This window comes from Oncorhynchus nerka, linkage group LG26, assembly GCF_034236695.1.
Source record: "Oncorhynchus nerka isolate Pitt River linkage group LG26, Oner_Uvic_2.0, whole genome shotgun sequence".
NCBI lineage: Eukaryota > Metazoa > Chordata > Actinopteri > Salmoniformes > Salmonidae > Oncorhynchus > Oncorhynchus nerka.
In genome coordinates this window covers 45,745,537-45,769,742 of record NC_088421.1, presented here as the reverse complement: position 1 = coordinate 45,769,742, position 24,206 = coordinate 45,745,537, and the positions used below count along the sequence as shown (strand labels likewise).

Genomic DNA, 24,206 nt, shown 5'->3' with positions numbered 1-24,206 from the left:
CTACATTCCCCATCCTCCAACACTGTCAACCAAGAGTCAAGACTACATTACCCATCCTCCAACACTGTCAACCAAGAGTCAAGACTACATTACCCATCCCCCAACACTGTCAACCAAGAGTCAAGACTACATTACCCATCCCCCAACACGGTCAACCAAGAGTCAAGACTACATTACCCATCCCCCAACACTGTTAACCAAGAGTCAAGACTACATTACCCATCCCCCAACAGTGTTAACCAAGAGGCAAGACTACATTACCCATCCCCCAACACTGTTAACCAAGAGTCAAGACTACATTACCCATCCCCCAACACTGTCAACCAGGAGTCAAGACTACATTACCCATCCTCCAACACTGTTAACCAAGAGTCAAGACTACATTACCCATCCCCCAACACTGTTAACCAAGAGTCAAGACTACATTACCCATCCCCCAACACTGTCAACCAGGAGTCAAGACTACATTACCCATCCCCCAACACTGTCAACCAGGAGTCAAGACTACATTACCCATCCTCCAACACTGTCAACCAGGAGTCAAGACTACATTACCCATCCGCAACACTGTTAACCAAGAGTCAAGACTACATTACCCATCCGCAACACTGTTAACCAAGAGTCAAGACTACATTACCCATCCCCCAACACTGTCAACCAGGAGTCAAGACTACATTACCCATCCCCCAACACTGTCAACCAAGAGTCAAGACTAAACCAATTCACCTTGGTGGTGTGCAGACTGGTTTTATATTGTTCTTAACGATTTCGCACAAACCAGGGAAGAATGCAACAATATGACTGAAACTATACATTCACAGTATTATGAATGAATTGTGGTTTATTTGGTAGCATTTTGTAGTGTGACTGATTTTATTAATTGCATTAGTACTGTACAAAGTTAGAGGTGCGCTATTTGATAGCTCCCTCTACCTCTGGCTTCCAGTGGAGAGACCAGAGGTCAAACTACCTCCGCCCCCTCCCAATATCATACTTCTGAGTGGGAGACCTTCCCAGGCAGTAGCCTGCCTAGCTCCCAAACTGGAATCAGGACGCAAAAAATGCGGAATGGTGACATTTGTGCAAACGGTTTTCTATCGCTCATTTGCATGTCAAGTCAATGATACCATGTCACCGTGTGGGACTGTGGGTCAATTAACCTTGTCGGATTAACCTTGACAAGGTTAATTGACCCACAGTCCCACACGGTGACATGGTATCATTGACTTGACATGCAAATGAGCGATAGAAAACCGTTTGCGCAAATGTCACCATTCCGCATTTTTTGCAAGATGCCACCCTGGGCGGCTGCCCGTGTCACCCATACCTAAGTCTGCTACTGTTTACAATAATTAGGCCTAAATAAGCCGTACCAAAATATATATTAACCTAGTGATGCAACAATGTCAAAGATTTTACTGAGTTACTGTTCATATAAGGAAATCAGTCAATTGAAATAAATGAATTAGGCCTTAATCTGTGGATTTGACATGACTGGGAATACAGACTGATACGCATCTGTTGGTCACAGAACAAAAGGTAGGGGCGTGGATCAGAAAACCAGTCAGTATCTGGTGAGACCATCGGCCTCATGCAGCACAACACATCTCATTTGAATAGAGTTGATCAGGCTGTTGATTGTGGCCTGTGAAATGTTGTCCCACTACTCTTCGATGGTTGTGCGAATATGTTGGATATTGGTTGGAACTGGAACATCCTGTCCTACAAGCCTATCCCGAACATCCCAAACATGCTCAATGGGTATGTCACCCTGGTGAGTATGCAGGCAATGGAAGAACTGGGACAGTTTATGCTTCCAGGAATTGTGTACAGATCCTTGCGACATGGGGCCGTGTATTATCATGCTGAAACATGAGGTGATGGCGGTGGCTGACTGGCACGACAATGGGCCTCAGGATGTGGTCACGGTATCTCTGTGCATTCAACGTGCCATCGATAAAATGCAATGGTGTTCGTTATCCGTAGCTTATGTCTGCCCATACCACAACCCCACCACCACCATGGGGACCTCTGTTCACAACGTTGACATCAGTAAACCACTTGCCCACACGATGCCATTCACGTGGTCTGCGGTTGTGATGCTGGTTGGACTCACTGCCAAATTCTCTAAAACTACAGTTGTAGGCAGCTTATGGTAGAGTCATTAACAACAGCTCTGGTGGACATTCCTGAAGTCAACATGCCAATTGCAGTCTCCCACAAAACTCTGTGGCATTGTGTTGTGTGGCAAAACTGCACATTTTATTATTATTATACCTTTATGTCAACAAGGAACACAGACAGACCTCTTTTACAGCTGGGCCCTGCGTATACATGTTTATACATACAGTTTAGGTACAATGATTAAAACACTAAACAAGACAAACAAAACCATCACAGATCACACAAATAAATAGAAATACAACAACAGATTTCATTTCCACACAGGTTATTCTACTAACAGCACAATAACTTTACCCGAAACAGTTACAAGCAACACAAAAATAAAAATGCTCCAATAAATATTTAAAATGGGCAACAGGGGGACAAGAGTCTCACGTGTAAGTTTAGTCTGCAGGCTATTCCATAGGTGAGGAGCATAACAGGAAAAGGCAGCCATACCCAACTCTGTGGAAACCGCATGGGCCTCAAGTGTAATCCAATGCTTGAGACCTGGTGTTAGGAATTATAATTCTAATATTGATGAGTGATGATAAATAAGAAGGTAGTTTATTCAGAAGTGCTTTATAGACAAACATGAGAGCATGTTGTTCTCATCTCACGGACAGCGAAGTCCAACCCACATTATGATATAAAACACAGCGGTGAGTTCTGTAGCTAGCACCCGTAATAAACCGCAATAACCCCTAATAAACCTAAGTGGTGAGTTCTGTAGCTAGCACCCGTAATAAACGCGTAATAAACTGCAATAACCCCTAATAAACCTAAGTGCGCAACGATAAGTAGCATCCAGCGATTTAAGTGTTGATGCCGTAGCGTGCATGTAGATAATATCCCCATAATCTATAACAGACATAAAAGTAGCTTGCACAATTAGTCTTCTATTTGTAGAGGACAAGCATGTCCTGTTTCTATAGAGGAAGCCTAGCTTGATTTTTAGCCGTTTACAAAGTTCATCAATATGCGTTTTAATAGACAGTTCATCATCCAATCATATCCCTAAGTATTTATATGCAGAGACCTGATTCATTTTAGAGTGGCCTTTTATTGTCCCCAGCACCTGTGTAATGATCATGCTGTTTAATCAGCTTCTTGATATGCCACACCTGTCAGGTGGATGGATTATCTTGGCAAAGGACAAATTCTCACTAACAGGGATTTGAAAATAAATGTGTGCAACAACATTTTAGAGAAATACGCTTTTTTGAGTTTATGGAACAATTCTGGGATATTTTCTTTCAGCTCTTGAAACATGGGAACCAACACTTTACATGTTATATTTTAGTTCGGTGTAGAATAAAACAGCTACCAGCTGACTTTTCCTGAGCTGCTGCCAGAAAGAACAGACATCCTGAAGTTTCCGTCAGACTCAGTGTTGTGACACATCTCAGAGGAATTCACAGCTTTAGTTGACAGTAGGTATCATTTCCCATTGTTCTGATGCCTATTCAATCTGTCCTTGCGACCTTGGGGGCTCAAGTGGGCAGGAAGCAGACAGTATACCTGAGTCTTCCGCACGGTTCCACTCTGAAACAATGTAGAAGCCTTGAGGTATCGCTTTCCTGCAGTCAAATGACCAAATCGCCCTCTAGTGGCCTCATGGGTGGAATTTTATTGTTTTTCACAATTTAATAATTAACAGTTCTTTATTTAACCCCCCCAGTGTTTCTATGGCAAACTGTCTTTTTAAATTACTGTATTCTGTGATGTATACAAAGTTTAATATTGGGATTCAAACTGAATACATTTCAACTCTACTGTATATCTGACATGGAAGAGGTGTCGTCTTGTTGAAGCCCATAACCATGTGTGTGAGGTGTACACTTGTTTCAAAGTGAATGTGTTTAAGACGACCCAGAAACACTCTGTGTGACCCTGATTTAGCCCACTGCAGTAAAAGGTTAACTCACTTGTTGCTGAGAGTAGTCTACACTCAGGTGACTGTAGTGTCATGGCAACCACTCACACAACGTCATGTGTAATCCAGTAGTCTCTGTATAGACCTATAATATAAAGGAACGGTAGTTCATTTCAAGAGTTGATAAAATCCTTGTTTTTCTTTCTAGGCCAGTGATATAGGCCTGCCATGTTATTGTAAAACCTCTTCATAGGCTGACCCCATGTACTGAGGACCAGAGAATCAAACATTTCACCAGGATATTTTTGACAAGAGGACTTTTTTTTATTAGTCAACACAGCTCCACCCTGTTCACTTCCCATCAAGCACAGGGATGACATCAGCTACTCCGCTAAATGTCTAGTTTCCGTGGAAATGAGTGGGCCTACATTCAAGTCTACCTGTCCGTCAGGTACATGTTTTGTCTTTGCAGACAGGTCTTTGTAAACTGAGGCAGATGCTGGCTAACCAAGGAAGTAACCCAAGTAATCTGTTTACGTTACTAATTTACTAATGAATGAGTTACTAATTACTTTGTCATTTAATCTGATTACAAATCTGAAGTAATCAGCCCAAACCCGTTGACCACATCCCATCAGGCCCATGTGGACTCTGAGAGGGGGTGTTTTGTCTAGTCTACCTTTGGCAGACCTTGAGCTACTCAGCTACCACTTATTGTCTTGGCGGATCTGTTCAGGACTCAGGATACTGTCTGTGGGGTCCCACCCTGGCCTCCACATTACTGGCAGTAGCGAAGGAAAACGGTTACTATAGTTGAACATCACCTTTTGACTCTTCTGGGTGTTGCCTCTTCTTATTGTCTTCACCATAAATACTTTTTTAATGATTTGAAACAAACACAGGAATCAAGAGAATGACAACCCTCAGATCATTTAGATCAGGGGTCACCAACCTTTTCTGGAATCAAGATCACATTGAGTCAAAATGCAAGCCGAGGTCTAACACTCAGATTGTTTTTTAAACAAGACTTAAAAAAAACACACGTTTCTGCAACATTAACCTATTCAAAACAGTTCTGGTAGCAATGAGGTTTGTGCAGTAGGCTTTAGGCCCAATGCAGTAGGCTTTAGGCCCAATACAGTAGGCTTTAGGCCCAATGCAGTAGGCTTTAGGCCCAATGCAGTAGGCTTTAGGCCCAATGCAGTAGGCTTTAGGCCCAATGCAGTAGGCTTTAGGCCCAATACAGTAGGCTTTAGGCCCAATACAGTAGGCTTTAGGCCCAATGCATTATCACTGCATATTGGCTATGCTTGAATTGCCCTGTCAATGTTGCTCTTCTCAGACCATTTTGAAATGACATTTCAACATTTTAAGTATATGATCACACTGGTAATAAATTGTTTGTTGTATTGTGAGGCACAGCTGAATGAGCATAATCATGTGTTTTATTTTAATTTTACTGGACTGATGGCCTGCATCTGATTGTCAGTCTGAGGGGACGGAGGGAGCAGCAGTGAGGCTGCCTGTCACCAGATGAACCAACCCTCCCCTACTGTCCGAATACCACTTTCAAGACAACTGGGAACTCGGAAATGTCTGTCTTCCGAAAAAAAAAACGAGCTCCGACTGTGAAAATCGTTTTGAACAGTCATCCAACTCAGAAATCGATATCGGATACTCTGGCACCTTTCTAGAACTCTGATTTTACTACCTGAAGACCACTGACGTCATCATTTGACCACATTTTTTTTAATAGAGTTCCCAGTTGTCTTGAAAGCACCATAAATAGTATGCGATCTGTCAATGATTTTCGAGGCCAGAAAATGAAGACTTAAATTACCATCCAGATGTGTTTACACTTGATTAATATCAAGACATAAAGCGTGCCTGGCTACCTACATGTGGTCACGCAGATCAGATCACAATGTGTTTTTTTAATCGTCTACACCTGTCTAAAAATGTGGGCACAATCAGAATGTGGACAAGATCAGGACAAAGGGAGCATGTTAGCATGCATCAGAAGGCACAGCACAGTAGCTCTCTCCAGGACCAGTTTCAGAGAACACCTATGACTCGCTGGTAATAGTGTAACACCTGGAAGGACAAGGGATTCACTAGAATCATATTTAGTGGGTTTTATTGCAGGGTTTTATTGACACTATTGTGCATCATGTTGTGTGCAGAAGAGGCCTTGGCCTTCTGGGATGGTTCGATGACAAGACCATCATGGAAAGAGTTGTTCAGCTGTAGAGACAACAACACAGTAATTCATTATGTCTGGTCCTCCATCATGTTGTTCAGCTGTAGAGACACAACAACACAGTAATTCAGTATGTCTGGTCCTCCATCATGTTGTTCAGCTGTAGACACAACAACACAGTAATTCAGTATGTCTGGTCCTCCATCATGTTGTTCAGCTGTAGAGACACAACAACACAGTAATTCAGTATGTCTGGTCCTCCATCATGTTGTTCAGCTGTAGAGACACAACAACACAGTAATTCAGTATGTCTGGTCCTCCATCATGTTGTTCAGCTGTAGAGACACAACAACACAGTAATTCAGTATGTCTGGTCCTCCATCATGTTGTTCAGCTGTAGAGACAACAACAACACAGTAATTCATTATACCTGGTCCTAGTTGCCATAGTTACAGTAGGGATTTAAAATTTTACACAAAAGGGGAAAAACACAATGCCCATTTCAATGAGGATAAAAGTATCCTGTTTCAGGTTAGCTCTACCTTTCTCTGTGAAAATCAAATGGAATGTTCTGAAGGCCCTGAAATCATAGCCTCATACCAGACTTGGGTAAAGGTCACATCATTGTAAGTATTTGAGGTGAACTTGATTTCCACTGATCATTAAACCTTTGGGACTATTCCATTCCATTTCAACAACAACTTGAAGTTGTGGTAATAAATCATGTTGTGACAGTGACACTCTGCCTCCACCTAGTGGTGTATCCGCACAGAGTTCTACAGGGGTCCACCTAGTGGTATCCACACATAGTTCTACAGGGGTCCACCTAGTGGTATCCACACATAGTTCTACAGGGGTCCACCTAGTGGTGTATCCGCACAGAGTTCTACAGGGGTCCACCTAGTGGTATCCACACATAGTTCTACAGGGGTCCACCTAGTGGTATCCCCTGTCCAGAGTTCTATAGGGGTCCACCTAGTGGTATCCACACATAGTTCTACAGGGGTCCACCTAGTGGTATCCCCTGTCCAGAGTTCTATAGGGGTCCACCTAGTGGTATCCACACATAGTTCTACAGGGGTCCACCTAGTGGTATCCACACATAGTTCTACAGGGGTCCACCTAGTGGTATCCCCTGTCCAGAGTTCTATAGGGGTCCACCTAGTGGTATCCCCTGTCCAGAGTTCTACAGGGGTCCACCTAGTGGTATCCACACATAGTTCTACAGGGGTCCACCTAGTGGTATCCACACATAGTTCTACAGGGGTCCACCTAGTGGTATCCCCTGTCCAGAGTTCTATAGGGGTCCACCTAGTGGTATCCCCTGTCCAGAGTTCTACAGGGGTCCACCTAGTGGTATCCACACATAGTTCTACAGGGGTCCACCTAGTGGTATCCCCACAGAGTTCTATAGGGGTCCACCTAGTGGTATCCACACAGAGTTCTACAGGGGTCCACCTAGTGGTATCCCCACAGAGTTCTACAGGGGTCCACCTAGTGGTATCCCCACATAGTTCTATAGGGGTCCACCTAGTGGTATCCCCACAGAGTTCTATAGGGGTCCACCTAGTGGTATCCCCACAGAGTTCTACAGGGGTCCACCTAGTGGTATCCCCACAGAGTTCTATAGGGGTCCACCTAGTGGTATCCCCACAAAGTTCTACAGGGGTCCACCTAGTGGTATCCCCACAGAGTTCTATAGGGGTCCACCTAGTGGTATCCCCACAGAGTTCTATAGGGGTCCACCTAGTGGTATCCCCTGTCCAGAGTTCTACAGGGGTCCACCTAGTGGTATCCACACAGAGTTCTACAGGGGTCCACTTAGTGGTATCCCCACAGAGTTCTATAGGGGTCCACCTAGTGGTATCCCCTGTCCAGAGTTCTACAGGGGTCCACCTAGTGGTATCCACACAGAGTTCTACAGGGGTCCACCTAGTGGTATCCACACAGAGTTCTATAGGGGTCCACCTAGTGGTATCCACACAGAGTTCTACAGGGGTCCACCTAGTGGTATCCACACAGAGTTCTATAGGGGTCCACCTAGTGGTATCCCCACAGAGTTCTATAGGGGTCCACCTAGTGGTATCCCCACAGAGTTCTACAGGGGTCCACCTAGTGGTATCCACACAGAGTTCTACAGGGGTCCACCTAGTGGTATCCACACAGAGTTCTACAGGGGTCTACCTAGTGGTATCCACACAGAGTTCTATAGGGGGAACCCTGCACACCTGCCATGTCATATCAACACATATGGTTTAGGGTTTAGATCTGTCATCATTGGGTTCACTCAGGTGCTGTAGTACAGGAAGTGTTCTGGATCTCTTTCTACACTGAGGACAGTCATAGTCTCCTGAAGGAGCAGGTTTCTCCCAGTATCTGGTGATGCACTGTCTGCAGAACCTGTGTCCACAGGAGATAGAGACTGGATCCCTCTGCACCTGGTGACACACTGCACACCTGGACTGATCCTAGAGACTGGATCCCTCAGCACCTGGTGACACACTGCACACCTGGACTGATCCTTTGTCAGAGAGCTGAAAGAACATTATTAAAACATAAAGACGTTGTGATCCTTCACTGCTATTTCTCAGCTAATGTAATGTCATGATTAACTTCTTAATATATTCCTAGATTAAAGGGCATTGGTCCACTTTGAACATTTTCAGGAAGATCCATTGACCAGTCAGTCACTCATCATAGAGACAGCGGGGTACCGGAGACCGATCTCAGGGTCTGGTTGGAGCCTCAGGAATTATCAAGTAGATTTCCACAATGCATGTTTAGTTATTAAACCCATAGTATTTCATACAGTAATGATGATCAGTAGTAGTAGAAAGCAGCCTGTATCATTATTTAACCCCTAGTATTTCATACGGTAATGATCACTAATATGAAAAGGCATTGAACGTTGAACCCCCAACCTCCCAACCAGGTCGCAGCCTGTTACATTCTCACATCCTCCACAAATCTACAAGAAATTCCCCTTTTTTCTAATGTATCATGTATAGCAGGATCCTTCCTTTGGGTCAAAGGGCATTGGTCCACTGATAACATTGAGGATTGTCCCTGGAGCAGTCACTGACAGACAGCTGGGTACTGGTCTCTGGGTCTGGGGGTTGGCAGCGCCCCACTCCTCTCTCTCTCCTCAGAGACACTCATTTTAGGGGCATGTTCCAACTTCCACAAATACAGCGCTATAAAGAGTCACACACACTTCCTTGATCAAACATATACTTACTAGTGTGTAACAGGTTCGTAAAAGACATGCAGTCTTGACACATGATTGACACATGATAACTCCATCAAACACCCATCTAATAATAACACAAGTTGTCCCTTACTTCAGTATTCACCCTCTGTTCTGTCTGTTACATTACTGTTTCTGAAATACAATACCGTACAGACTTCTCTCCATTCCATTTCAACAACAACTTGAAGTTGTGGTAAGAATAAATCATGTTGTGACAGTGACACTCTGCCTCCACCTAGTGGTATCCACACAGAGTTCTACAGGGGTCCACCTAGTGGTGTATCCACACAGAGTTCCCCTGTCCAGAGCTCTATAGGGGTCCACCTAGTGGTATCCACACAGAGTTCCCCTGTCCAGAGTTCTATAGGGGTCCACCTAGTGGTGTATCCACACAGAGTTCCCCTGTCCAGAGTTCTATAGGGGTCCACCTAGTGGTATCCACACAGAGTTCTACAGGGGTCCACCTAGTGGTATCCACACAGAGTTCTACAGGGGTCCACCTAGTGGTATCCACACAGAGTTCTATAGGGGTCCACCTAGTGGTATCCACACAGAGTTGCCCTGTCCAGAGTTCTATAGGGGTCCACCTAGTGGTATCCACACAGAGTTCCCCTGTCCAGAGTTCTATAGGGGTCCACCTAGTGGTATCCACACAGAGTTCTATAGGGGTCCACCTAGTGGTATCCACACAGAGTTCTATAGGGGTCCACCTAGTGGTATCCACACAGAGTTCCCCTGTCCAGAGTTCTATAGGGGTCCACCTAGTGGTATCCACACAGAGTTCCCCTGTCCAGAGTTCTATAGGGGTCCACCTAGTGGTATCCACACAGAGTTCTACAGGGGTCCACCTAGTGGTATCCACACAGAGTTCTATAGGGGTCCACCTAGTGGTATCCACACAGAGTTCTACAGGGGTCCACCTAGTGGTATCCACACATAGTTCTACAGGGGTCCACCTAGTGGTATCCCCACAGAGTTCTACAGGGGTCCACCTAGTGGTATCCCCACAGAGTTCTATAGGGGTCCACCTAGTGGTATCCCCACAGAGTTCTACAGGGGTCCACCTAGTGGTATCCCCACAGAGTTCTATAGGGGTCCACCTAGTGGTATCCCCACAGAGTTCTATAGGGGTCCACCTAGTGGTATCCACACAGAGTTCTACAGGGGTCCACTTAGTGGTATCCCCACAGAGTTCTATAGGGGTCCACCTAGTGGTATCCCCTGTCCAGAGTTCTACAGGGGTCCACCTAGTGGTATCCACACAGAGTTCTACAGGGGTCCACCTAGTGGTATTCACACAGAGTTCTACAGGGGTCCACCTAGTGGTATCCCCTGTCCAGAGTTCTACAGGGGTCCACCTAGTGGTATCCACACAGAGTTCTACAGGGGTCCACTTAGTGGTATCCCCACAGAGTTCTATAGGGGTCCACCTAGTGGTATCCCCTGTCCAGAGTTCTACAGGGGTCCACCTAGTGGTATCCACACAGAGTTCTACAGGGATCCACCTAGTGGTATCCACACAGAGTTCTATAGGGGTCCACCTAGTGGTATCCACACAGAGTTCTACAGGGGTCCACCTATTGGTATCCCCACAGAGTTCTATAGGGGTCCACCTAGTGGTATCTACACAGAGTTCTATAGGGGTCCACCTAGTGGTATCCCCACAGAGTTCTATAGGGGTCCACCTAGTGGTATCCCCACAGAGTTCTACAGGGGTCCACCTAGTGGTATCCACACAGAGTTCTATAGGGGGAACCCTGCACACCTGCCATGTCATATCAACACATATGGTTTAGGGTTTAGATCTGTCATCATTGGGTTCACTCAGGTGCTGTAGTACAGGAAGTGTTCTGGATCTCTTTCTACACTGAGGACAGTCATAGTCTCCTGAAGGAGCAGGTTTCTCCCAGTATCTGGTGATGCACTGTCTGCAGAACCTGTGTCCACAGGAGATAGAGACTGGATTCCTCAGCACCTGCTGACACACGGCACACCTGGACTGATCCTAGAGACTGGATCCCTCAGCACCTGGTGACACACTGCACACCTGGACTGATCCTAGAGACTGGATCCCTCAGCACCTGGTGACACACTGCACACCTGGACTGATCCTAGAGACTGGATCCCTCAGCACCTGCTGACACACTGCACACCTGGACTGATCCTAGAGACTGGATCCCTCAGCACCTGGTGACACACTGCACACCTGGACTGATCCTAGAGACTGGATCCCTCAGCACCTGGTGACACACTGCACACCTGGACTGATCCTAGAGACTGGATCCCTCAGCACCTGGTGACACACTGCACACCTGGACTGATCCTAGAGACTGGATCCCTCTGCACCTGGTGACACACTGCACACCTGGACTGATCCTAGAGACTGGATCCCTCAGCACCTGGTGACACACTGCACACCTGGACTGATCCTAGAGACTGGATCCCTCAGCACCTGGTGACACACTGCACACCTGGACTGATCCTAGAGACTGGATCCCTCAGCACCTGGTGACACACTGCACACCTGGACTGATCCTAGAGACTGGATCCCTCAGCACCTGGTGACACACTGCACACCTGGACTGATCCTAGAGACTGGATCCCTCAGCACCTGGTGACACACTGCACACCTGGACTGATCCTTTGTCAGAGAGCTGAAAGAACATTATTAAAACATAAAGACGTTGTGATCCTTCACTGCTATTTCTCAGCTAATGTAATGTCATGATTAACTTCTTAATATATTCCTAGATTAAAGGGCATTGGTCCACTTTGAACATTTTCAGGAAGATCCATTGACCAGTCAGTCACTCATCATAGAGACAGCGGGGTACCGGAGACCGATCTCAGGGTCTGGTTGGAGCCTCAGGAATTATCAAGTAGATTTCCACAATGCATGTTTAGTTATTAAACCCATAGTATTTCATACAGTAATGATGATCAGTAGTAGTAGAAAGCAGCCTGTATCATTATTTAACCCCTAGTATTTCATACGGTAATGATCACTAATATGAAAAGGCATTGAACGTTGAACCCCCAACCTCCCAACCAGGTCGCAGCCTGTTACATTCTCACATCCTCCACAAATCTACAAGAAATTCCCTTTTTTCTAATGTATCATGTATAGCAGGATCCTTCCTTTGGGTCAAAGGGCATTGGTCCACTGATAACATTGAGGATTGTCCCTGGAGCAGTCACTGACAGACAGCTGGGTACTGGTCTCTGGGTCTGGGGGTTGGCAGCGCCCCTCCTCTCTCTCTCCCTCAGAGACACTCATTTTAGGGGCATGTTCCAACTTCCACAAATACAGCGCTATAAAGAGTCACACACACTTCCTTGATCAAACATATACTTACTAGTGTGTAACAGGTTCGTAAAAGACATGCAGTCTTGACACATGATTGACACATGATAACTCCATCAAACACCCATCTAATAATAACACAAGTTGTCCCTTACTTCAGTATTCACCCTCTGTTCTGTCTGTTACATTACTGTTTCTGAAATACAATACCGTACAGACTTCTCTCCATTCCATTTCAACAACAACTTGAAGTTGTGGTAAGAATAAATCATGTTGTGACAGTGACACTCTGCCTCCACCTAGTGGTATCCACACAGAGTTCTACAGGGGTCCACCTAGTGGTGTATCCACACAGAGTTCCCCTGTCCAGAGCTCTATAGGGGTCCACCTAGTGGTATCCACACAGAGTTCCCCTGTCCAGAGTTCTATAGGGGTCCACCTAGTGGTGTATCCACACAGAGTTCCCCTGTCCAGAGTTCTATAGGGGTCCACCTAGTGGTATCCACACAGAGTTCTACAGGGGTCCACCTAGTGGTATCCACACAGAGTTCTACAGGGGTCCACCTAGTGGTATCCACACAGAGTTCTACAGGGGTCCACCTAGTGGTATCCACACAGAGTTCTATAGGGGTCCACCTAGTGGTATCCACACAGAGTTCCCCTGTCCAGAGTTCTATAGGGGTCCACCTAGTGGTATCCACACAGAGTTCCCCTGTCCAGAGTTCTATAGGGGTCCACCTAGTGGTATCCACACAGAGTTCCCCTGTCCAGAGTTCTATAGGGGTCCACCTAGTGGTATCCACACAGAGTTCCCCTGTCCAGAGTTCTATAGGGGTCCACCTAGTGGTATCCACACAGAGTTCCCCTGTCTTGAGTTCTATAGGGGTCCACCTAGTGGTATCCACACAGAGTTGCCCTGTCCAGAGTTCTATAGGGGTCCACCTAGTGGTATCCACACAGAGTTCCCCTGTCCAGAGTTCTATAGGGGTCCACCTAGTGGTATCCACACAGAGTTCTATAGGGGTCCACCTAGTGGTATCCACACAGAGTTCTATAGGGGTCCACCTAGTGGTATCCACACAGAGTTCCCCTGTCCAGAGTTCTATAGGGGTCCACCTAGTGGTATCCACACAGAGTTCCCCTGTCCAGAGTTCTATAGGGGTCCACCTAGTGGTATCCACACAGAGTTCTATAGGGGTCCACCTAGTGGTATCCACACAGAGTTCTATAGGGGTCCACCTAGTGGTATCCACACAGAGTTCTACAGGGGTCCACCTAGTGGTATCCACACAGAGTTCTATAGGGGTCCACCTAGTGGTATCCACACAGAGTTCTACAGGGGTCCACCTAGTGGTATCCACACATAGTTCTACAGGGGTCCACCTAGTGGTATCCACACAGAGTTCTATAGGGGTCCACCTAGTGGTATCCACACAGAGTTCTACAGGGGTCCACCTAGTGGTATCCACACAGAGTTCCCCTGTCCAGAGTTCTATAGGGGTCCACCTAGTGCCAGGTGCCAAGTGCACCGGTTTGAGGTGTAGTAGGTGCCAAGTGCACCGGTTTGAGGTGTAGTAGGTGCCAGGTGCACCGGTTTGAGGTGTAGTAGGTGCCAGGTGCACCGGTTTGAGGTGTAGTAGGTGCCAGGTGCACCGGTTTGAGGTGTAGTAGATGCCAGGTGCACCGGTTTGAGGTGTAGTAGGTGCCAGGTGCACCGGTTTGAGGTGTAGTAGATGCCAGGTGCACCGGTTTGAGGTGTAGTAGATGCCAGGTGCACCGGTTTGAGGTGTAGTAGGTGCCAGGTGCACCGGTTTGAGGTGTAGTAGATGCCAGGTGCACCGGTTTGAGGTGTAGTAGGTGCCAGGTGCACCGGTTTGAGGTGTAGTAGGTGCCAGGTGCACCGGTTTGAGGTGTAGTAGATGCCAGGTGCACCGGTTTGAGGTGTAGTAGGTGCCAGGTGCACCGGTTTGAGGTGTAGTAGGTGCCAGGTGCACCGGTTTGAGGTGTAGTAGATGCCAGGTGCACCGGTTTGAGGTGTAGTAGATGCCAGGTGCACCGGTTTGAGGTGTAGTAGGTGCCAGGTGCACCGGTTTGAGGTGTAGTAGATGCCAGGTGCACCGGTTTGAGGTGTAGTAGGTGCCAGGTGCACCGGTTTGAGGTGTAGTAGGTGCCAGGTGCACCGGTTTGAGGTGTAGTAGATGCCAGGTGCACCGGTTTGAGGTGTAGTAGATGCCAGGTGCACCGGTTTGAGGTGTAGTAGGTGCCAGGTGCACCGGTTTGAGGTGTAGTAGGTGCCAGGTGCACCGGTTTGAGTGTGTGAAGAACTGCAGCGCTGCTAGGTTTTTCACACTGAACAGTTTCCTGTGTGTATCAGGAATGGTCCCCCACCCAAAGGACATCCAGCCAACTTGACACAACTATAGGAAGCATTGGAGTCAACATGAGTCGGCATCCCTGTGGAACGCTTTCAGCACCATGTAGAGTCCATGAGACTGTTCTGAGGACAAAGGCTGCTACTCAATATTAGGAAGGTGTTCTTAATGTTTTGAACACTCAGTGTATATATTTTAACATGGTTGCTATTTACAGGAATAGACTGGCCCAAAGTGGTGTATGTGTGTGTTACTCCATGAATTTCAATCAGTGGTGGTCAGTGCCATTTAAGACTTGGGAGGACACATGCTCCAAAACAGCCATAAAAAAGCCAGACTAAGGTTTGCAACTACACATGGGGACAAAGATTGTACTTTTTGGAGAAATGTCCTGTCCTCTGGTCTGATGAAACAAATATAGAACTGTTTGGCCATAATGACCATCATTATGTTAGGAGGAAAAGGGGGAGGCTTGCAAGCTGAAGAACACCATCCCAACCGTGAAGCACGGGGGTGGCAGCATCATGATGTAGGGGTGCTTTGCTGCAGGAGGGACTGGTGCACTTCACAAAATAGATGGCATCATGAGGAAAGAAAATGATGTGGATATATTGAAGCAACATCTCAAGACATCAGTCAGGATGTTAAAGCTTAGTCGCAAATGGGTCTTCCAAATGGACAATGATCCCAAGCATACTTCCAAAGTTGTGGCAAAACGGCTTAAGGACAACAAAGTCAAGATATCTGGAGTGACCATCACAAAGCCCTGACCTCAATCCCATAGAACATTTGTGGGCGGAACTGAAAAAGCGTGTGCGAGCAAGGAGGCCTACAAAGCTGACTCACCAGCTCTGTCAAGAGGAATGGGCCAAAATTCACCCAACTTATTGTGGGAAGCTTGTGAAAGGCTACCCGAAACGTGTGACCCAAGTTGAACAATTTAAAGTCAATACACTCAATTAGTATTTGGTAGTATGTAAACTTCTGACCCACTGGGAATGTGATGAAAGAAATAAAAGCTGAAATAAATCACTCTACTATTATTCAGACATTTCACATTCTCTTAAAATAAAGTGGTGATCCTAACAAGGCATTTTCACGAGGATTATATGTCATGAATTGTGAAAAACTGAGTTTAAATGTATTTGGCTAAGGTGTATGAAAACTTCCGACTTCAACTGTAGGTTTAGGCTAATACATGATACTCAAATTTTCCTTATAACGGGGCTGTACAAATGACCTGGACTAACCTGTACCCCCGCACATTGACTTGGTACCGGTACCCCCTGTGTACAGCCTTGTTATTCTATTGTGTTACTTTTCATCATTTTTTCGCCATTTCATTCCGTTTGCTTCTGTTAAATAAATGTTTCAACAGAATCGGCGGAATGAATACACCCCTAATCACGCGTAAACACAGTTCACTTTCACAGCAGCCATGTTGTATTCCTTCTCGCATCTATGTGCTCCCCTCTTCTCACATTTTCCCTTTGCTTGTGGACTTCAATGTACAACACATCAGCTGTATGCGACCAGGCAAAAAAAAAAAAGCCAAACCTCATCATAACCACTACACACAGCCTACATCGTTGTCACCATATTAGCTAAAGTAACATCAGTCAACATAGCTAATAGAACTAACGAGTTAGTAAACCTGCTACAATCATGAAGTAATGTTACATTTGACAGTGGCAAAAAATGTGTCAAACCAAAGCTTACATTGGAGAGTTCCAGTGTTGTGTTGGATAGTCATAGCCAGCTAGCTAACATATCATCCCTCTGTTTTAGCAGGGTGTCAAACCAAAAGCTTACCTTGGAGAGTTCCAGTATTGTGTTGGATAGTCATAGCCAGCTAGCTAACATATCATCCCTCTGTTTTAGCAGGGTGTTTGAGTAGGCTAAACAACTGTATCTAGCTGCATTTTCTAGCTAAGCAAGTGAAACTGAAAGTGAATCTCTAGCTTCTCCTTAATTTTGGAAGAAATTAAATTTGTTCAAAACTGTTCAACTATCTTTCTCTTTGAGTCAACTACTCACCACATGTTATGCACTGCAGTGCTAGCTAGCTGTAGCTTATGCTTTCAGTACTAGATCAATTCTCTGATCCTTTGATTGGGTGGACAACATGTTCATGCTACAAGAGCTCTGATAGGTTGTAGGACGTCCTATGGAAGTTGTCATAATTACTGTGTAAGTCTATGGAAGGGGGTGAGAACCATGAGCCTCCTAGGTTTTGTATTGAAGTCAATATACCCAGAGGACGGAAGGTCTTCCGGCTATACCATGGTCCTACCCGTTGAGGCTACTGTAGACCTTCATTGCAAAACAGGGTGTTTTAATAATTTTTGGGGGTGAAGTGAATATATTTTGTATAGTTTTATTTAAAAAGGATAACTTTCACAAAAGGATAATATTTTCACTGAGGAGGATGGTCCTCCCCTTCCTCCTCCGAGGAGCCTCCACTGATTTAAATGTCATACTCTTATGAAAAATAAAGCAAGAAGCAAGATCGTTTTGTCAACAATTTTACAGACAGGAATATTTACAAACATGAAAAAGCAAAAACAGCACGATCAATGATGTCTAAATGAGACGTTTTAACACCAGTGGTGATACATTCTATTCATTGTTATTTTACAATGTCTATCTACTTCAGTGGTGTATAATCATGAATATTTAGATATAATAATCATCTGTTAACTCATGACTAGAGAGTTCATATCAATATTTGTTCCAGTGTGTCTTACTGAACATAACCAGGATTAGAGTCAAACATCAAGTGTTTGGCACAGGGACCACCTGACACAGGGACATTGAAGAGGAGTCATCCCAAAGCTGAAACCCTGGATAGAGGGGCTCAGTGAATGTGGTGTGGAATGTGTACAGGTGGGTCAGTGTGTCAGAGGAGACTCTGTAGAAGGACAGAGTGCCGGCTGGCCAGTCCAGATACACTCCTAGTCTGTGGGAGCTGGAGGACGGGACGTCTATGTCAGTGTAATTATCATTGTGCCAGGCAGTGTAACGGTTGTTAAAGCAGCTCAGACTCCAGGACTTGTCATTCTGTCCAATCACACAGTCCTCATCCCCCCCTTCTCTTCTGCTGATTCCTTTATATGTCACTCCTACATCAGCCCCTATCCCACTCCTCTCTGCCTCCCAGTAACAGAGCCCAGTCAGACCCTCTCTACACAGCACCTGTTCACAGTCCACAAATCTCTCTGGGTGATCAGGATACGGCTGAGCCTCTTCGCTACGTGTCACCTTTCTGTTGTCCTCAGACAGAGAGAGCTTTATGTTTACTGTGTTTGGGTCCAGTGTGAGATCACAGGCATCTGATGGGGAAGACCAGGGTTATTACAAATCATCTTCATATCACATCAGAATGTTAATGGTTCTAGGTATTAAAGGACCACATCAGAATGTTAATGGTTCTAGGTAATAAAGGACCACATCAGAATGTTAATGGTTCTAGGTATTAAAGGACCACATCAGAATGTTAATGGTTCTAGGTAATAAAGGACCACATCAGAATGTTAATGGTTCTAGGTATTAAAGGACCACATCAGAATGTTAATGGTTCTAGGTATTAAAGGACCACATCAGAATGTTAATGGTTCTAGGTAATAAAGGACCACATCAGAATGTTAATGGTTCTAGGTATTAAAGGACCACATCAGAATGTTAATGGTTCTAGGTAATAAAGGACCACATCAGAATGTTAATGGTTCTAGGTATTAAAGGACCACATCAGAATGTTAATGTTTCTAGGTAACAAAGGACCACATCAGAATGTTAATGGTTCTAGGTATTAAAGGACCATATCAGAATGTTAATGGTTCCAGGTATTAAAGGACCACATCAGAATGTTAATGGTTCTAGGTATTAAAGGACCACATCAGAATGATAATGTTTCTAGGTATTAAAGGACCACATCAGAATGTTAATGGTTCTAGGTAATAAAGGACCATATCAGAATGTTACTGGTTCTAGGTATTAAAGGACCAAACAAAGAGTATTTAAGACTTGCTGAATGATGATACTTTATACTGTATGGTCATATAAAACACAGACACACAGCAACATATAACCACAGAGTGAAGTCCTATGAGGGTAACCACACATGCATACATTACTTATCAATCAAGCTGTGAAAAATGATTTCATTATTTTCTAACCCCTTACTTGAAATAAGACTGAGTAATAACAAGCTAATTATTCATAGCAGTCAACACTCACATTTTCTAGGCCAAGGTTTGATTGTGTACACTCCACCAGGTTCCACACTGAGGGGAGCAGGAGAACAGGCAGTACATCTTTCTGCCTCACACACACAGACGGCCAGCATATCACATTGTTCATGTGGTGGTAAGTAAAGTATGTCTGGCTCACAGTGCATGTCAATTATCATACCTAACCTGATAACTATCAATCATCATACTAACCTGATAACTATCAATAATCATAACTAACCTGATAACTATCAATAATCATAACTAACCTGATAACTATCAATAATCATAACTAACCTGATAACTATCAATCATCATACTAACCTGATAACTATCAATAATCATAACTAACCTGATAACTATCAATAATCATAACTAACCTGATAACTATCAATAATCATAACTAACCTGATAACTATCAATAATCATACTAACCTGATAACTATCAATAATCATAACTAACCTGATAACTATCAATAATCATAACTGACCTGATAACTATCAATCATTATAACTCACCTGCTAACTATCTATTATCATAACCTGATAACTATTAATTATCATAACTAACCTGATAACTATCAATTATCATAACTGACCTGATAACTATCAATCATTATAACTAACCTGATAACTATCAATCATTATAACTAACCTGATAACTATCAATTATCATAACCTGATAACTATTAATTATCATAACCAACCCAAACTCAGAAAAATGTCTTACAGTATTGTGGTGAAGCTGTGATTATAGCTGGCAAGGAATGATTTCCTCGAATCATGAAGTAATGGCTCTATGCCTGTGCCTCCTTGCCACCTCCTCCTGGGTCTCTGAGAAACTGTTATAAGGCAGAGAGTTCTGGCAGGTGATTGAGGGGAGCTGGTGCTTTGATGAGCGTTGGGTTCCGTAACCTACAAGTCTCTGCTGGGTAGCGCTGCCGGGGATTAAGGCAGGAAGTGAGGGGGAATTTGGGGGACCAGATCAAATAGTTGGGTTTCAAGGGGTGCTCATCCTCTCCCCTACACCTTGGGAATAGAGCAGGCTGCTTGCTGTAGCATGTTCTTTTGTATCCAACTTAAATAATTATCCTGAACTAGAGCAAAGCTTTTGCAGACTGTGGATGTTAAAGTGGGCTGGGTCCTATATGACTGTATCACTATGGTGTGTACTGGGCTAATGTTCCCTGTTAGCAGTGAATTCACATGTTTGCGGAGTATCACTTTTGTGCAACGTGTCACCTTCTAGTGCGTAATGATGCTCATAGCCTATCATTATACCACAGACCTTGTTTATCCACATAGTCTATCATTATACCACAGAGCTTGTTTATCCACATAGTCTATCATTATACCACAGGGCTTGTTTATCCACATAGTCTATCATTATACCACAGAGCTTGTTTATCCACATAGTCTATCATTATACCACAGAGCTTGTTTATCCACATAGTCTATCATTATACCACAGAGCTTGTTTATCCACATAGTCTATCATTATACCACAGAGCTTGTTTATCCACATAGTCTATCATTATACCACAGGGCTTGTTTATCCACAGTCTATCATTATACCACAGAGCTTGTTTATCCACATAGTCTATCATTATACCACAGAGCTTGTTTATCCACATAGTCTATCATTATACAACAGAGATAATCATTATACCACAGAGCTTATTTATCCACAGTCTATCATTATACCACAGGGCTTGTTTATCCACATAGTCTATCATTATACCACAGAGCTTGTTTATCCACATAGTTTATCATTATACCACAGGGCTTGTTTATCCACATAGTCTATCATTATACCACAGGGCTTGTTTATCCACAGTCTATCATTACACCACAGAGCTTGTTTATCCACAGTCTATCATTATACCACAGAGCTTGTTTATCCACATAGTCTATCATTATACCACAGAGCTTGTTTATCCACAGTCTATCATTACACCACAGAGCTTGTTTATCCACAGTCTATCATTATACCACAGGGCTTGTTTATCCACAGTCTATCATTATACCACAGGGCTTGTTTATCCACATAGTCTATCATTATACCACAGAGCGTGTTTATTCCTGACACATACTGATGCTCAGGTTGAATCACATAGCCTACTGATGCTCAGGTTGAATCACATAGTCTACTGATGCTCAGGTTGAATCATAGACTACATACATTTTGTAGGCCACCTCACATCTTATCCACGGGATCCTATGAACTTGGAAGTAATAAAGTACTTAAATGTTTTTTTTTCTCAGGTTGTGGTTTGTGTGTTGGTGTGTTCAGACCTCTGACGCCGGCCCATACTGGTTAATACAAAGGTGGTGATAGAGCTATGCTACTCTGATCTACCAGTACCTGTCCCTCCACTCAGGTGGTCTACTCTGATCTACCAGTACCTGTCCCTCCACTCAGGTGGTCTACTCTGATCTACCAGTACCTGTCCCTCCACTCAGGTGGTCTACTCTGATCTACCAGTACCTGTCCCTCCACTCAGGTGGTCTACTCTGATCTACCAGTACCTGTCCATCCACTCAGGAGGTCTACTCTGATCTACCAGTACCTGTCCCTCCACTCAGGTGGTCTACTCTGATCTACCAGTACCTGTCCATCCACTCAGGAGGTCTACTCTGATCTACCAGTACCTGTCCCTCCACTCAGGTGGTCTACTCTGATCTACCAGTACCTGTCCTTCCACTCAGGTGGTCTACTCTGATCTACCAGTACCTGTCCCTCCACTCAGGTGGTCTATTCTGATCTACCAGTACCTGTCCATCCACTCAGGTGGTCTACTCTGATCTACCAGACACTTGTCCCTCCACTCAGGTGGTCTACTCTGATCTACCAGACACTTGTCCCTCCACTCAGGTGGTCTACTCTGATCTACCAGTACCTGTCCCTCCACTCAGGTGGTCTACTCTGATCTACCAGTACCTGTCCCTCCACTCAGGTGGTCTACTCTGATCTACCAGTACCTGTCCTTCCACTCAGGTGGTCTACTCTGATCTACCAGTACCTGTCCTTCCACTCAGGTGGTCTACTCTGATCTACCAGTACCTGTCCCTCCACTCAGGTGGTCTACTCTGATCTACCAGTACCTGTCCTTCCACTCAGGTGGTCTACTCTGATCTACCAGTACCTGTCCCTCCACTCAGGTGGTCTATTCTGATCTACCAGTACCTGTCACTCCACTCAGGTGGTCTATTCTGATCTACCAGTACCTGTCCTTCCACTCAGGTGGTCTACTCTGATCTACCAGTACCTGTCCCTCCACTCAGGTGGTCTACTCTGATCTACCAGACACTTGTCCCTCCACTCAGGAGGTCTACTCTGATCTACCAGTACCTGTCCCTCCACTCAGGTGGTCTATTCTGATCTACCAGTACCTGTCCCTCCACTCAGGTGGTCTACTCTGATCTACCAGTACCTGTCCCTCCACTCAGGTGGTCTACTCTGATCTACCAGTACCTGTCCCTCCACTCAGGTGGTCTACTCTGATCTACCAGTACCTGTCCCTCCACTCAGGTGGTCTACTCTGATCTACCAGACACTTGTCCCTCCACTCAGGTGGTCTACTCTGATCTACCAGTACCTGTCCCTCCACTCAGGTGGTCTACTCTGATCTACCAGTACCTGTCCCTCCACTCAGGTGGTCTACTCTGATCTACCAGTACCTGTCCTTCCACTCAGGTGGTCTACTCTGATCTACCAGTACCTGTCCCTCCACTCAGGTGGTCTATTCTGATCTACCAGTACCTGTCACTCCACTCAGGTGGTCTATTCTGATCTACCAGTACCTGTCCTTCCACTCAGGTGGTCTACTCTGATCTACCAGTACCTGTCCCTCCACTCAGGTGGTCTACTCTGATCTACCAGACACTTGTCCCTCCACTCAGGAGGTCTACTCTGATCTACCAGTACCTGTCCCTCCACTCAGGTGGTCTATTCTGATCTACCAGTACCTGTCCCTCCACTCAGGTGGTCTACTCTGATCTACCAGTACCTGTCCCTCCACTCAGGTGGTCTACTCTGATCTACCAGTACCTGTCCCTCCACTCAGGTGGTCTACTCTGATCTACCAGTACCTGTCCCTCCACTCAGGTGGTCTACTCTGATCTACCAGACACTTGTCCCTCCACTCAGGTGGTCTACTCTGATCTACCAGTACCTGTCCCTCCACTCAGGTGGTCTACTCTGATCTACCAGTACCTGTCCCTCCACTCAGGTGGTCTACTCTGATCTACCAGTACCTGTCCCTCCACTCAGGTGGTCTATTCTGATCTACCAGTACCTGTCCCTCCACTCAGGTGGTCTACTCTGATCTACCAGTACCTGTCCTTCCACTCAGGTGGTCTACTCTGATCCCCCAGACACTTGTCCCTCCACTCAGGTGGTCTCAAGCTCTATTACAGTATGTCAATCATCAACACATATTGACACAAACCCTCTACATACTTGAGTTTCTCCAGTCTGCAGTGTGGATCCTCCAGTCCAGCAGATAGGAGTCTGACTCCTGAGTCTCCTGAGCGATTGTTACTCAGGTCCAGCTCTTTCAGGTGTGAGGGGTTTGACCTCAGAGCTGAGACCAGAGAAGCACAGCCTTCCTCTTCGACTCCACAGAGCGACAAGCTGCAGAGAGTTAAACATGATTTCAAAATCACACTGCTATTCTTTGAACATGAAAAGATGCAGCTAAAAACAATAAAAGTCTCTTAGGAAAGTAGTCAGGCCCCTTGAAGTTTGCCAAAAGTCTCTTGGGAAAGTAGTCAGGCCCCTTGAAGTTGACCAAAAGTCTCTTAGGAAAG

The 24,206-nt window shown here is 45.2% G+C and overlaps 1 protein-coding gene and 1 pseudogene across 1 annotated transcript; one reads left to right on the top strand and one right to left on the bottom strand.

The window, feature by feature from the left end:
* Window positions 1–1,687: 1,687 nt before the first annotated feature.
* Window positions 1,688–14,160, top strand: LOC135564899 (uncharacterized). The gene is made up of 5 exons (XM_065010986.1): window positions 1,688–1,774; window positions 7,754–8,429; window positions 9,900–10,415; window positions 10,464–11,216; window positions 13,268–14,160. The coding sequence occupies exons 1-5, from the start codon at window positions 1,688–1,690 to the stop codon at window positions 14,158–14,160; spliced, it is 2,925 nt and encodes a 974-aa protein (XP_064867058.1).
* A 3,514-nt stretch (window positions 14,161–17,674) lies between these two features.
* Window positions 17,675–24,206, bottom strand: part of LOC115128092 (NACHT, LRR and PYD domains-containing protein 12-like) — an 80,905-nt pseudogene continuing 74,373 nt past the window's right edge.